The sequence below is a fragment of the Lepisosteus platostomus genome, chromosome 27 (assembly GCF_059453375.1).
Source record: "Lepisosteus platostomus isolate fLepPlt1 chromosome 27, fLepPlt1.hap1, whole genome shotgun sequence".
NCBI classification, from domain to species: Eukaryota; Metazoa; Chordata; class Actinopteri; order Semionotiformes; family Lepisosteidae; genus Lepisosteus; species Lepisosteus platostomus.
This window is the reverse complement of record NC_142637.1, coordinates 6,682,712-6,697,702: the sequence shown is the minus strand read 5'-3', so window position 1 is coordinate 6,697,702 and position 14,991 is coordinate 6,682,712. Positions and strand designations below refer to the sequence as shown.

The following is a 14,991-nucleotide window of genomic DNA, read 5'->3' as shown; positions in this document are numbered from 1 at the left end:
TTAATGCCTAGTATGAAGACGGAAAATCGGCTCAGTGTTCCCGTTTGCTCGGGACAAAGGTTTCGCCTACTGCCATTTGATTGGTCAAGGGTAACGTCAATTTCGATTTCTTGATTACTGATTGGCTACTCCGTCATAGACCGCTCGCAGGGGGACTCCGTCGGATACGCCAAATACTGGGATTCTCCAACGCGGTTACGAACAATGTGCTGTCCACCCTCTGTGTGAAGGGTGGTAAATTGCGGCAACAGCGTAGGCCGCTTGATGGTTGCAAACGGCAGGAGAAGGCTGTTGTCGTCTGAAACGATAAGAAGAATAAAAGCGTCAAGGCAGGCGGAACGGCGAGAGTTACTCAATTTCCAGCCACCAGTGGATTTCGAAAGACTCATGTCGTGTGCCCCTGCCTTTGATATCGCGGTAGATGACGTCGGCGAAAGATGAAAAGGGGGAAAAGCGGTGAGCTATCAATTTTAGATGTGTTTCCTGGAGCATATGATTCGCGTAGCGACAGATATGTGTGCCTGTTAAGATCGGCGCAGGGTCACGCACGCCAGCCCTGCGCTAAAATGTTTCCCCGAAACAGCTGAAAAGGCTGAGCCAGCATTGCCAACATCAATACTGAACCACACGGCCCGTGGGGACGATTTCGGGGTGGGTGGGCTGTAGGGGGTGACAGCGTCCCGTCACAACCATCGAGCTGACTCTGGTGCCTGGACGCACATTCACGTCCACTCTGACCTTTAAGTAGCACTGCGTTGAACCGATGTCACCCCCCGAATGAGGTGGACCGGGACGAGTCGTGTCTGGGGCAGAGACGCCTGTGGTGTTCAAACAGGCCGCCATGGGCTCTGTAATGTGTCTCTGTGTTGGCGTGAGGCAGGCACTGTTACAGCTGTTTCTGCTACCGTTTGCTCCATTCGGCTTCACTGTAGTGAAACAATGAAATATTGCGCGACTCTGCGCTATACGTGGGGTTTTTGCAATACAGAAACGTGCAAAGCAAAGCAACAAGAGACGCCATCGGCGGGATAATATTTGATTAACACTGGAGTTCGCCGCTCTGCTGAATAGTCGGGAGCAGAAAATGCCGAAGCAGTGGGTTGGTATCAATCACATGTTCTTCCACCACAAAGCGCCTTAAATCGTGAGGGGTTTTTGCGTTGGCTCCTGTTTTCGGCACGGGAGGTTTTGTTTCCTTTACTGATGTGGGGTCGATGTGTGGCGTTAGCGCTGTTCTTGGGTCCTGGGTTCATTTCTGTTCTGGGTTCTGGGTTCGGATCTGTTCTGTGATCCAGTTCTCTCCTAATTTCCAAAGACTTGCTGGCCCCTTTCTTTGAAAGGTGGAAATCATTACAACTCCCAAATAAGGAGCATCCCCGTATGAAAATAAGCTAGTTTATCTGCAGGAATGTCCCATTCTCTACAGCTGTGGCTCTGAATACTGGTCCTGGGTGACTGCTTTGTCTTCTGGTTTTTGTTTCAAGTGAACTGACACTAGCTGATGTCTTTAATTGATCTGCTTACTGGTGTAGCCTCTTGTCTACCCATGTCACTCCTCCCTGTGTCCTACGCTACGCAAATCGGTTTTTAAAAAAATATTCTACTTCAACATACCGAGCGTGTGTTCTCTCCTCAACTTGAGCAGTCTGTTTCTGGGTAGACGGCTCTCGGTGGATGATCAGTTTATTCTGAACTGACGCTGGTGGGAGTGATGGGGCTCTCAGACACTCTCGCAGTGAGTTCCAGCTGTGTTCCAACATGTTTGAAGTAACTCCATTTCAGTTCAGTTAAGTTTATTGTCATACGCACAAGTGCAATGAAATGTGTATTTGCATGTCTGCTCCAATACAGAGAACACATTAAGGGAACACCAAAAACGAACACAGACCAGCAGCAGCAGCAACAAGAAGTTAAATTAACATACATCTTAGAAGAAAACACATCAGTGTGAGCCAGTGGTAATAATAATAATAATAATAATAATAATAATAATAATAATAATAATAAACTTTATTTTATATAGCGCCTTTAAAGGTGGCTTCTCAAAGCGCTTTACAGGATGACAATAACAATAAATAAGAAGACTACAACAATAAATAAGAAGATTTCACAAGATAGGACACAATTATAATTACAACAATAACAATAGAGGAGACCGTGGAAGGTGGTATTAAGAAGAGCAGAGGGGTGAAGAGTGGAACCAGTTAAGTAAAGGCTTTTCTGAAGAAGAAGGTTTTGAGTCTGGATTTGAAGGAGTTTAGAGAAGGTGACTCTCTAATATCCTTGGGCAAAGAGTTCCAGAGCTTGGGGGCATAACAGGAGAAGGCCCTGTCGCCCATACAATGTAGACGGGCTTGGGGGACAGTAAGGAGGGCAGAATTTGAAGAGCGGAGGTTGCGAGGTGGGGAGTAGGGCGATAAAAGTTCAGACAGGTATTGAGGTGCCAAGCCATGTAAAGCCTTATAGGTGAGCATGAGGATTTTAAAGTCTATGCGGAATTTGACCGGAAGCCAGTGCAAGGACTCCAGGATAGAAGTAATGTGAACACTTGCACTAGACCTGGTCAGGATTCTGGCTGCTGAATTTTGGACATACTGCGGTGTAGTTCAGTAATCTGACAGCTTGTGGGAAGAAACTCTCTCTGAACCTGGACGTACGTGCCTTTATGCTCCTATAATGCTCCATTTGTATGGAGCTTGCATGTTCTCCCCTTGTTTGTGTGGGTTTCCTCCCACAGTCAGAATTCAAGCTGGTAGGTTAATTGGCTTCTGGGACAATTGGATGTGTCTGTGTCTGTGTGTGTCCTGCGATGGGCTGGCGTCCTGTCCAGGGTGTATCCTGCCTTGCACCCGCTGCTTGCTGGGATAGGCTCTGGCTACCTCAGGCTCCTGAGCTGGATAAGGCAGTCAGAAAATGGTTGGACCTGGATCCAGAAAAGGCTCTGGTCTGTGTGTGTTTTTTTTTCCATTGAGCAAAGTAGAATCCCCTCTTTCCTCTTCCTGTCTCTCCTGCAGCTACAGTGAAGAATTGGTTTTGGCAGAATTTCAGGGAAGGGATAGTCAATTACACCCCCCACTTCCTCCACTCCCCCCCCCCCAGAGTTTGTGAAAACCAACTCAGACAGTTTTTATTTCTCGAACTGCTTATGGTTTTGTTCGACGCTGAGAAGGCTGACTATGTCTCCTGGCCTCATGGAATGAAATAAAGATTGAAACGCTAATCAGCACAGATAAGCCCGGTGTCTTCTTGTGAGATCTCAGAGCAGCTCAGTCATTTGTTTCTGTTTTACTGCACAAGCACGCAGACTTCCTGATAGTCCTGCTGTGTCTGCTCGGACACCGATAGAGCTCTCAAAATGAGATAAAAACCAGGGTTGAACTAAACAAGAGAGGGGGCCCAACGGTCTCTTATTGTTTGCCTGCCTATATTTATACCCCGGACTCAACTGCATGGCTCGGGTGATCCTGTTTACCACTTCTTTTACTTGACAGTTGTAACGCAATCATGTCTCTTACTTTAGTTTTGGAGGAAAAGAAACCCATACAAATCCGCATAACCACCTTCTGTGGCGTGGGGAGAGTTGCATGTAAAAGTGGAGCTGTGGTATTGTTAAATCCATTGCTTTTGTTATACCGGCTCGGCCTTTTGTGTTAAAAAATGCCTGGCAGTTCGTATACATATTTGTGATCCAAGTGTTCCTTCGTAACTATCATTAATGACTCAGAAGTTTTTGTTGTTTTTTTTCCTAAGAAGCTGGTGTGGGTGTGCTGGGCGATGTGCCCGGCGTCACAAGCTGCGATCGTGTTCCTGGCGGTGGGGATTTCAGGTTCAGGAGAAAAATGCACGAGGGTCCTGAAAAGCTAACGACTGTAAATTCTCTCTGTGGATGGTTTCATCTGCAAGCGGCAGCGACGTCGGGTCCCGGCCTCCTCGCGCGGGTGCTAACGGCCTGGCGGTGTGTCCAGTCCTAGGTCACGCCTGACCTCTGGGTTCGGTGTCTAGAGGGAGCTGACTTGGCCCCACCTTTGCCGCGCCCGGGCGTCGCCATGACAACGGGGGAGTGCTGCCACCTGCCGGGGTCGCTGTGCGACTGCGCGGGCAACGCCGCCCTCTCCAAGACGGTGGAGGAGTCGGACATCCAGCGGGCGCAGTACATCACCCAGGTCACCGCGAAGGATGGCCGCCTTCTGTCCACTGTGATCAAGGCTCTGGGGGCGCAGAGGTCAGTCCGCTCTCCGGCCGAGTCCTGCCTTCTTTCCTCTTAGCCCGTCCTGGAGCCGGCAGGGTGTTTGTCCCGGGGACAGGAACAGACCCTCCTAAGCTGGGAGGGGTCGTCCCTCCGAATCGTTTACTCCGTCAAGCCGGAAAGTGCTCATGAAACGATCTCAAAAGCTCCTCTTTCCAGGTCTTCAGTGAGACTCCGCCCCCAGAAAAAGGGGCAACCGATTGGCTCGGGAGTTTGCGACAGTCGTGAAGTCGTTATCCGACCTGTTTGGGGGGTTTGGGACCCGCCGTGCATTCTGGGTGGCCGGCCTGACTGGGTGCTCTGCCGTGTTTCCGTAGCGACGGGCCCATCTGCCGCATCTGCCACGAGGGGGGCAGCGGCGAGGGTCTGCTCTCCCCCTGCGACTGCACGGGCACCCTGGGCACCGTCCACAAGAGCTGCCTGGAGAAGTGGCTCTCCTCCTCCAACACCAGCTACTGCGAGCTGTGCCACACCGAGTTCACCGTGGAGCGCCGCCCGAGGCCCCTGACAGAGGTACCCCCCCGCCTCGTCCTGCAGGGGGGGCTCGTTTTTTTTTCCCGTTTCTCTTCTGTGGGGCTCGGCAGGACGCCTCTTCCTTTGCCGGCCTGTCCAAGCTGTGAAAACATTTTTTTTTTTGTCCCCGAAAAAGATGTTTGCTGTGACTCCATACCTGTATGGAATCATACCCTTGTCCCTTTCCAGTAATCCTCTTGACCGCAAAAAGCGTGCTGCGGTATGACAGCTCCTTGAGCTCTCCAGTAGGTGAAACGGTTCACGAAGAAAAATGTTTTATGAGGAGGCAATAATTCTTCAAGATAAGATAAACTGAGACGTATCCGTTATGATTCATTGTCATGTGGGGCTTGTATCATAGTGCAAACCTGTGTGTGCATGTCCTTTTTAATGTAAATAAGTTGACTTTTTGCGTATATGCATGTGAAACCCAGTGGTGAGCATTGCTGCCTTGCAGCGCCTGGGCCCCGGGTTCAGTTCCGGAGCTGGAGTGCTGTCTGTGTGGAGTTTGCATGCTCTTCCCTGGTTTGCATTGGTTTTTTCTGGGTGCTTTGGTCCACAGTCCAGAGACATAGTGGTAGTTTAACCAGCCCTGGTGTGGGTGTGTGTGTGTCTGTGTGTGCCCCGTGATGGACTGGTGTCCCATCCAGGGTGTACCCTGCCTTTTGCCCGGCACTTGGCAGATTAGGCTCTGGCTCCCCCCCAACCATGTACTACAAAAAGTGGATTGGAAAATGGATGTATATGTACTTTTAAAGTGATCCTTGCTTGCTTTATTGAAAGGTCAAGCGTCGCCCATGGTATTCGAGTGTTCTGGAGCCCTGTAGGAAACTCAGTGGAAGTGTTAAAATTTCCACACCCGCACCTCCACATCACACTGGTGCCTGCGGGTGGCGCTGCGTCTCCCAGCACCTCAGCTGTCCCTGCGGGGCACAGCGGAGCCCGAATGCCACTGGGGTCCGTTAAATCCCCGGTCGGATCAGATCTGCTGAAAACGTCCTGTTTTCCAGGTTATTTAACAAAACGAGTTTAACTGGGGCGACAGGAGCTGCCGGGAGTGGCGTTTGTGAACTGTCCTCTCCCACATGGCCAGTGTCCTTTACTGTCTCATCTGGAGACTCCGGGGGAAACGGCTATACGCTGACCCAGGACAAAGGCCAGCTCGCAGCCTCGCTGTGTGCAGGAGCCCTGCCTGGTTGTAAGAGCAGGAACCTTAAAACCAGCCATTCCTGGGTGCCCTGGGGGGGGGGGTCTCGGCCCTGAGCGCTCACTGGGGCCTGTTCCTCCTCACGGGGGCCGAGCAGGACCGGGCCCGCCGACCGCTCTCCCTCTCTCTGCCCCCGCAGTGGCTGCGGGACCCGGGGCCCCGCAACGAGAAGCGCACGCTCTTCTGCGACATGGTGTGCTTCCTCTTCATCACCCCGCTGGCCGCGATCTCGGGCTGGCTGTGTCTGCGGGGCGCCCAGGACCACCTGCACTTCAACAGCCGGCTGGAGGCCGTGGGCCTCATCGCCCTCACCATCGCGCTCTTCACCATCTACGTCCTCTGGACCCTGGTAACCGCCCGCCCGCCCGCCCGCGCGCGCCCACGCTCCCTACCTCGCTGCCACCGCCACCAGCGGCGCGAGGCGGCCTTTCTTCTGCTCGCGCACTGACAGGGGAACTGCGGCTCAGTTTTCTTATTTCAGTGAGAAAGAATCGGCGTCGATGAGCGCGTTTCATACACTTGTCAATGAAAGTAAAATGCGCACAGTATCGTGCAAAACCTCCAATTTACATCACAAAATAGATTCCGTTTCCAGGGATATGCAGCACTTTGTTCTGCAATTCAGAACAAGGCAACAGAACGTTCATTGCAAGCCTATGACGCATCACCTCCACCTCCAGTGTCGGATGGTCAAGAAAAATGGTGGATCTTGCCCCCCCATTCCCCATGGGCCTTTATGGCCTGAAAAGGGGACCTACCTACCTATGTATGAAGCGGGGGCACTGAACAGTATAGGGGTGTTACTCTGGGGTCCTGGGCAAATGTCCCCCCTGGCCTTTACCAATCATGGCCTCCTAATAATCCCCATCTCTGAACTGGCTTCATCACTCTGCTCTCCTCCCCACTGAGAGCCAGTGTGTGGGGAGCGGACTGGTGCATCGTCCAGGTGGGGGTACACACTAGTGGTGGTGGAGGGGATCCCCATGACCTGTAAAGCGCTGTGAGTGGAGGGTAAAATCTGACTATATTCACATTTGGCTTTACGTGCTACTCAAAATCCCTATCCCCCACGTTAAATTGCAAGTCGACTCTACTTTTTTTAGAGTGTCTTTATTATAAAGTGAGGGCATGAGGAGTGCAAATGTTTTTTTTTATATATATATAGTTTTGAATATGTTTTGAAAATTTTGACAGGGCCAGAGGGTGATGTTCCTCTCTGTCTGAATCTCTCTTCCCCAAGGTTTCATTCCGTTACCACTGCCAGCTCTACTCGGAGTGGAGGAGAACCAATCAGAAAGTCCGCCTGCTGATTCCCGATGCCAAGGGCGTGCACTCTACCCAGCATTCCTTGCTCTCCACGAAGCTGATGAAGAAAACGGCCGACGAGACCATTGTATGAGTTACGTGAAAGGGGAGGGTTTAAGGGGGAATTTTGGTTTTTATTTTGGGGGAAGGGGACATCTCCACTGTCACCGAGTCTTGAACAATGAAAAGATTCTGGATGCGTTCAAGTACCAAACCTTCCCACCTCTTTTAAGTCGTTTTACAAATCCCTTTACTGTTATTACCCTGTCATTGCCTTTAGAAACAAATCCAGCAAATATCCAAAGGAGCTGGACTGCAGTGCTGAGCCTCCTTGTGGGTCTCAAGGATATGGAACAGTCATGTCTGAGAGCCCAGGCCAGCTCGTGATTGAGCTATGAGGGGCTGTGTTACTTGCATCAGAAGAAAGGAGCAGCTCTTCATTATCCACGAAGCTATCGTCAAACGAGGCAGGATGTGTTTCTGAGAGGCTTCTTTCCATCGGGCCGGCCAGCCGTGGACAGTGGTTTCGGCAGTCTTGGAACAGTACGAAAGTGTGGAACCTGCTGTACCCAAAGCCGAACAGAAGCTTATCCGCCACGTCGCTTGATTCGGAACAGCTGAAGATGATCTCTGCTGTTGTTTTGCAGAACCAACCGGGTGGGGAGAACAACAATGAGGAGACAGATTAGCCAAGGATTTTTGCGGGATAAAAAAAGAGTTCTGCCCCCACCCCCTACCCTCCTCTGAAAGCAGGAGTGACAGTGTGCAATAAAAAAGACACTTGGGGACCTTCTGTGTCCTTCTTACGGTGTGCAATGGGACACACGCATCACGCAGTTTTTGCATGCATGCACAGAAAGCATTTTATTTTGGGGGGGGGGTTCTTTTGTTACTTTTATTTTTGGTCGGTGGGGATTGGAGGAAAAAATGAAACGAAGAATGGAAAAAAAAAGATAAGAAACAAATGGCCAACGACGGCATCTTACCCGTGACTTACCGGAAAACAAAGGAGAGCTGGAAGGAAGGCAGCCTGTCTCCACCATGAAGACGCACAGAGCCAGGGGGCAAGATGGAGAGGCCTTGAAGGTGGAGTTTCTTACTCGCTCTTAACACGGAGGTGCTACCATTTTCTAGCGGTTCTGGCGTATTGTCACGATGGCCATACCAGCCATCCATCCATCAATTTCTATTCCGTTTAGCCAGTACAGGGTTGCTGGGGAGCCAGAGCCTATTCCAGCAAGCAATGAGCACAAGGCAGGGTACAGCCTGGGAGGGACACCAGTCCCTCACAGGGCGCATATAAACATACATACATACACTCACACCAGGGCAAGTTTTCCCAGAAGCCAATTAACCTACCAACATGTCTTTGGACTGAAGGAGGAAACCGGGGCTCCCAGAGAACACCCATACATACACGGGGAGAACACGCAAACTCCACACAGACAGTGCCGCAGGCCTGGAATCGGACCCAGGGTCCCAGCGCAATGTGGCAGCAACGCTCTCGTTGCCATGCTGCTCGGCCATAATACAAGCGCGGGAAATGTAAGCTTGTTAATTTCATTCGTTTGTAACCGGGTCTGCCACAGGCTTTGAGTTCGAAATGTGGGACAAAACTATAAAAGCTTTTGTAAGCGTCTAGATGACAAATATTAAATATAGGCCTGGATATCTATATATTTATGTATACCTTTCTAAATCTAATGACATCCATTTCAATTAGAATTGTTTTCCGCCGGACAGAAATACGCTGGTGGTGGGCAGCTGGCCCATTGTTAATATTGGTACTGTGGGTGGCAAAGGTGCCATTGAAGTTTGGCATTGCTTGGGCAACCCCTGTGTGTCCGTCCTGCACTGCATAAACTGAATAATCAGTGAACCCTGTTGATGTTTAAGTTCAGCACAAATGCCCGGCGTGACTTGGGCATGTGATTAACAGCCAGGGGCAGTCATGCATGAAGAATTCAAAAGGTGGAATTGCTGTTTGACAAGAAGTGTCAGAAACAAGTGCGTCTCTGTGGCGTTCCAGCTTTGCAGAATCTAAGCAGGCAGTTAACCCAACAGGGATGGAATTGTTGTAGGCTATAGATGTCATGTTGTGGGCTAGGTATGTATGTATCTGCAAAGAACCTATAGCCAAACTCCTGAGCAGTCAGCCACACTCTGCTGTACTCGCCAGAGTGCTGGAATGTGCTTTTGGTGCTGCTGGAGTACTGTCGAAGAAAGCATTTGGCTCTGCTAATATTTCTCGCTGGTTTTTTTTTGTTTTATTTTGAAGGGGTGAAAAGTGAGCCCTGAAACGCTGGCTCGTGATTCGTTTTCATCGACGCAGAGTTTCGCCCAGGTTCCTGAAATCGAGGGCTTATAACAGGATTCTGCTGTATACTTTGACGTATTTTCTAGAGGTGCATCAAAACATGGGCAGTGGCCAAACATGAGCAAGAAGCTCCTTCACATTGCAGGGTTCAAAACTCGCGTACCTTGGAGAGACAAGTAAACTGGCCTTTCAGTCTGAGACAGTTATCAGGTCTGCTTTTTAGTCTTTCTACAATAAGCGGGAGAATGCCAGATTTCAGTGTGCTGTTGTTTCTGCTTTCTCTGTGAAATTGCGAGCTCATCCTGTCGGAGTATTTCTGTGGGTAAACTGAACCTTAACGGAATTTATGTTTTTTTGTTTTCTAAATCAAGACTCATCCCCATCCGGTCTGTTTTGAGCTGAGCAGTTGCACATCTTGTCTTTTCGTCATCAGTTTTGTTTGAGGTGTTCTGTGGCTACTGACTCCCTTAGCCAATACAGAGATGATGGGAAGCAACATGCAATTTGTAAAACAGGCTTCAAACTCTCAAACTTCACCTGCATGGAAGGGTTTCACATAATGAAAGCATTAATGTTTCCTCCGTTCAAAACAAGTGATTCATCTAGCACTTTAATTTGAAATTCCTGAATCCTTGTACGCACTGTAAATAAAAAATATAGGCTTTGTGTGTGGGGGGGCTCTATAAGTCTTTCCCATTGGAATTTGTTCAATAATACCAGCATTCTGTTCTACTAGTATTACTACTGGTGGGGGTGTTAATTTTATAAAACATTATTATCCCATTTTCTGAAGGATAAGTCCTTGGAGTTTATTGGATGTGTAAACCAGTTACTAGTGCAAGTAAATCCCTCCGTTATTGTCTTCTCATGCACACAGATCTTACTGCCATCATGGAGAATACTGTCCATCTCCCTGTATCAGCTATGCAAAATGAGCAATCTGCTGACCCTTCATTCTATTAATTAATTCTAATAATAATAGAGGGGGGTGTTAATCTGTGTGAAAACCGCTGTTCATCTTGACGGTAAACAAGTTAAGTTTGTGACAACTTTCACTGGGATGGAAGAAATGGTTTTGAAAGCAGTTTGTTTGTGTTTTGATAGGGCTCTGTTGTTACACTTTCTGGGCTCTTTGTTTGTGATCCCGTTGCCTCTTATACAGATATTCAAACTCCACAAGGCTGCACAGGGGTCCTGTTTGTCTTTGAGTCTCCACGGTCAGATCTGTCTGCCTGAGTAATTTTGTTGCATAATGCAGACACAGCGGTGCATTGATCTAAGTCAGCGTGGACAGTTAGATTATATTGAATTCAGTTCAATCAAAAGAATATTAGCAGTGCATCCCAATTACTGTGGTCCAGTGCAATTAGAACTGGATGCAGAGAGACTCAAATTCTGGCATTCCTTTTTAGCACTTACTGTGTATTCCCCCTCAATTCCAGTGTACAGATAATTGTCCGTGACTTTGGGTGATATGTGTCTCCACAAACATGTTGGATTTTATGCGTGTAAATAGGTCAAAAGCACGAAATAACCTCCAGAGTCAAGTTTTTAAAAGAAACTACCTTTTAATTTCAGCAGATGGGGAGTAGCAATAGGAGGAATTATAACTATTCCTCCCTAATTGTTTTCTTTGTTTTTAATTTCACTCTAATGTAGTTTCACAGAGGAAAAACTTTTTTTTTTCCAAATAGTTTCAGTAGCAGAAACTATTATGGTAGTATTGCCGTACCGTACTGTGTCCTGGCACAGTATTTTTGCCCAGGTCCTGGCACTGGGATCTGATGCCGGGCATGCTTGTCCTGGCTGCCTGTGACATTCGAACCTGGATCCAGGATGGCAGACGCAGGAAGGCTCAGCTGCTTCCTTGAGATAACCCCGATGACACACACATGATCCCTTGCAGAGATTCTGCACAATCCACTGCAATCGGTGCCACACAAATCCATTACCTAGACACAGGGCAACCATCGGGCCTGGAACCCCCAGTGATTGTTGATTTCTACAGGGAGTTTGTGCTTTCTTTCTCTCTCCACCCACCTGGTCAGCGGTGTCTGTGCAATACCATCCACTCCTATACAAATCTGTGATGTGCTCGGCCGCAAATAGGAGATTGATTGATAATGTCTGAAAGGTTGGCCTGTGTGCATGCATATTTAGGGATGCCCCGTGATCACCAGAAAGCTGCTGCCCTTTGTCTGTGCCAGCAGTTTTTGCCAGGGATAGCACCGATGCTTGCAGGGTTGGCATAGACACAGTGCCCTGGGGAGAGAGAATCCTTCTTGCTGGTGCCTGAGCCATAGGTCTGGAGTTTTATTGGCTCCAGAACAGTAGTTTCAGGTCTCGGATGTCAGTTAGTTTAAAAAAATATCACTTGACTGTAAAAAAAATATAGGCAGTACAGTTTGAATAGGAAAAAGGCATTTGGTAAATCCACCTGTTGTACAAATTAGAAAGCAGAGATGTTGACTCAAAGATTCATTTACTAGGGTGCAAAACCACACCTGAGAGGAACTACCAATGTCTTGGTCATCAGTCCCCTGGCGCTGATGAAGCTGTGATGGGCATCTGTAGTGGCACCTGGCGTTTGGCAGAGCAGGGCTGTATCCTGTCAGGATAGACATCCTGGGGCTTGTGGAGTGGTATTACATGGTAAACTGCTCGTTGATATTGGGTAAACCTGCTGAAGATGGACAGATGCGTGCGTCAGAATATTTCCTGCAAATATTTTGAGAGCACTCATAGAAAATACTCGACTAAAAGGCATTGTCATCTTGCTTTCTGCAAATTTTGTTTATCTTTCCTTGCTTAGGGTGTGTTTCTTTCTTTTTTGTTGTTGTTGCTGAACGATGACGGGTGTAGAATACAGACTGTTGAGGAACAAACCCTAAATTATTTCTGGTTGTCTGCTGATGACGCACACTCAGTACCTTGGAGAGTGTCAGTCAGATTTTTCCTTTAATATATCAATACTATATATTGTACACTATATACAGTACAGTATTCAATACTATTCTGTCCTCGAACCCATAACCGATATAATGATATGGGTTGTGCTTAATAACCTGATTTCACATTGATGTGTAGCCAAAACTGCAAAGTAGGCTGTAGCTTCTCGTGCATTTGTTATTAAAACAATGAATGCCTATAATATTATTTTATTTAAAAAACAAAACACTAAGATAATGCTTTAGAAAGAAAAAAATATTTTATGTGCTTAAGTGTGTCCAAGATATAAGCAGACTAGGCAAGTCAATTGAAATACATTCTCCTGGCTATGTATCAGAGCACTTAGGTGCCTAAATCCCTGTTGCTTCCTGTGGAGATTTTAAGCACCCTAAGTGTGTGAAGTACAGGGTCATCCATCTGTATTGTAAGCTTGTGCTTTCAGGTATAAACCAAAGTGTTTACTTGCATTTGTGCTAATGCACTGCACAGGGCCTGTTGCCAATAACTTTCACCTCTGTCCCTGTGGCTGACAGAGATTGTAGTGGTTCAGACTCCAGGTGAGCAGACTCTAATCTTCAGTATTACGAGAGGCTATATTAGTTAGGATAGGTATTTATTTCCAAAGAATTGTGCATGTTTTTTTTTAATGTTCTTATACCTATGGCACTTTTATTAAGACTTAAAAAAAAGTCCAGATGCTTGTTAAATTCATAATCCAAACCTTACAAGGGATTCCTTTTCTAAATCTTTTATTAGTCTTTGATTTTTCAATGGAAGTGCATAGTGGATTTTAGAAGGTCGTTCTGTCACGCGTTAATGTGAAGTGTGTAACGTGCAAACCAAGCTTCCCAATCCTTGACTGATGCAAAGTTGTTTTTCTGTTGTTGTAAAAGGAATAAATGACATCATTTTTATGGAATTTCTTTTTTTTGGGGGGTGGGGGGTTCACAGATCTCGTGGTTTTAACTGTGTGATTCTAAGCAGTTCGGCTCACAGAGGCCAGGCACATTGGAAATCGCAGAGGAAAGACTGCGACATACTTGGCTGTGTTATCGATGTGCGGTAGAAGAGAATGAATGTTGTGTCTGCAACACTCTTAGTAAATGTAGAGGAGGTCTAGTGAAAACCGGGCAGAAAGATCACACACTGGGGAGATAAAACTAGCTAATGAAGCATTCCATATAGGAAATTCCCTCTTCCTCTCGTGAGCTCCAGCGCAGTTCTTTTCCGGCAGGATCCTGTTGTTCAGTGGTTATTTCCTTGTCTTGGTAAAAATGACCGCTGGTTGTCCGGCATTCCTGAGCAACGCATCACTCCAAAAAATTGGAGAATGGTGGGTCTCGGATCCCAGTGTCGTCCGCAACTTTCTAAAGAGCTGCAAAAAAACCTTAAACTTGTCCGAATTAATTACTATTGTTAAAAGGGTTTAGGAACAACGGGTCACAAAAATGGGTATCTCACGATCCACGTAAAATACATATGCAGCATCTGTGTTTATTGCAACATTGTGTGGCTTTCCGTGGAGGAGAGGGAAATGAGGGTTTGCTTTTGCTGCTTTCCCCACAGGCTTTGAAGAAGCAGATTGTATTTAAAGTGGGAATTCTTAGAAATTCATGGCATCGTAAAAGGTGCGTCTTGTTCTCTGGAAGGCTGTGCTCTTAATTTATTGTGCACTGAGCAGGGGGCTTGTTGGGGGAGCTTGCATGTTTGTCACGCAGAGAAGGCTGCCCTTTGCTCAGCAGCGGAGGTGCACTGTGTCACCTGCAGGTGACGCATCTAATGAGCAGTAACACTGACAGCTGTGACGCAGCCTGAACTGAACAGGAACCTCCCAAAAAAAAAAAAGGCCTGTCTCCTGTATTAGCCATCGTATGCAAAAGCCTGTCGCTCCCCTCCTGCCTGGCTTTTTTCTGTCCCTGTTGCTGCCAGGCCTTGTGCACTCACAGCAAGCCGCTCATTCCTAGATGCATGGTTGTGGTGGAAGACAAGAGTTCGCGATGATCAGCCACCACGGACTCCTGTGGGACTAAACCTAGCCATGGGCGCGTGCCAGCGTGCCCAAGAGACAGTACGGCCATGACCTTACCTGACGTGTGTGGGGTTGGTTGGTCTGGGGAGGGGGCTGTGATGGGAATGGTATTTAATAAAGTCACTTAAATGTCCCCTTAAACTGTTGTACATTTTTCCTTTATTTTTTATTCCTATTATATGCGTTTGTTAACAATTCACCCACCCCTACACTCAAACTCCAGACTTCCTCTTCCTCTTTGTGCTCTTCCCTAATTGTCTTCATCAGTGTACCCAAACAGCGTGTGTAGACCAGGCTCGAGGACCCTGTGGTTTTTATAAGCTCTGAACAGCTACCGGTCGCTCATTCGTGAACTGATGGTACCATGGCTACAGAGTAAAGCTTTTCCAGTGCTGCCGTTTTAAAGATCTTGATTGCGCATCACA

At 47.7% G+C, this 14,991-nt stretch overlaps 1 protein-coding gene across 1 annotated transcript; it reads left to right on the top strand.

Annotated features, from left to right (window-relative positions):
- Nucleotides 1–223: 223 nt before the first annotated feature.
- On the top strand, nt 224–14,707 carry marchf2 (membrane-associated ring finger (C3HC4) 2). Its single transcript, XM_088621680.1, has 5 exons — nt 224–456; nt 3,966–4,222; nt 4,564–4,759; nt 6,106–6,315; nt 7,207–14,707. Exons 2-5 carry the CDS (start codon nt 4,047–4,049, stop codon nt 7,363–7,365), a joined length of 741 nt encoding a protein of 246 aa, XP_088477806.1. The 5' UTR covers nt 224–456; nt 3,966–4,046; the 3' UTR covers nt 7,366–14,707.
- The last annotated feature ends 284 nt before the right edge of the window (nt 14,708–14,991 follow it).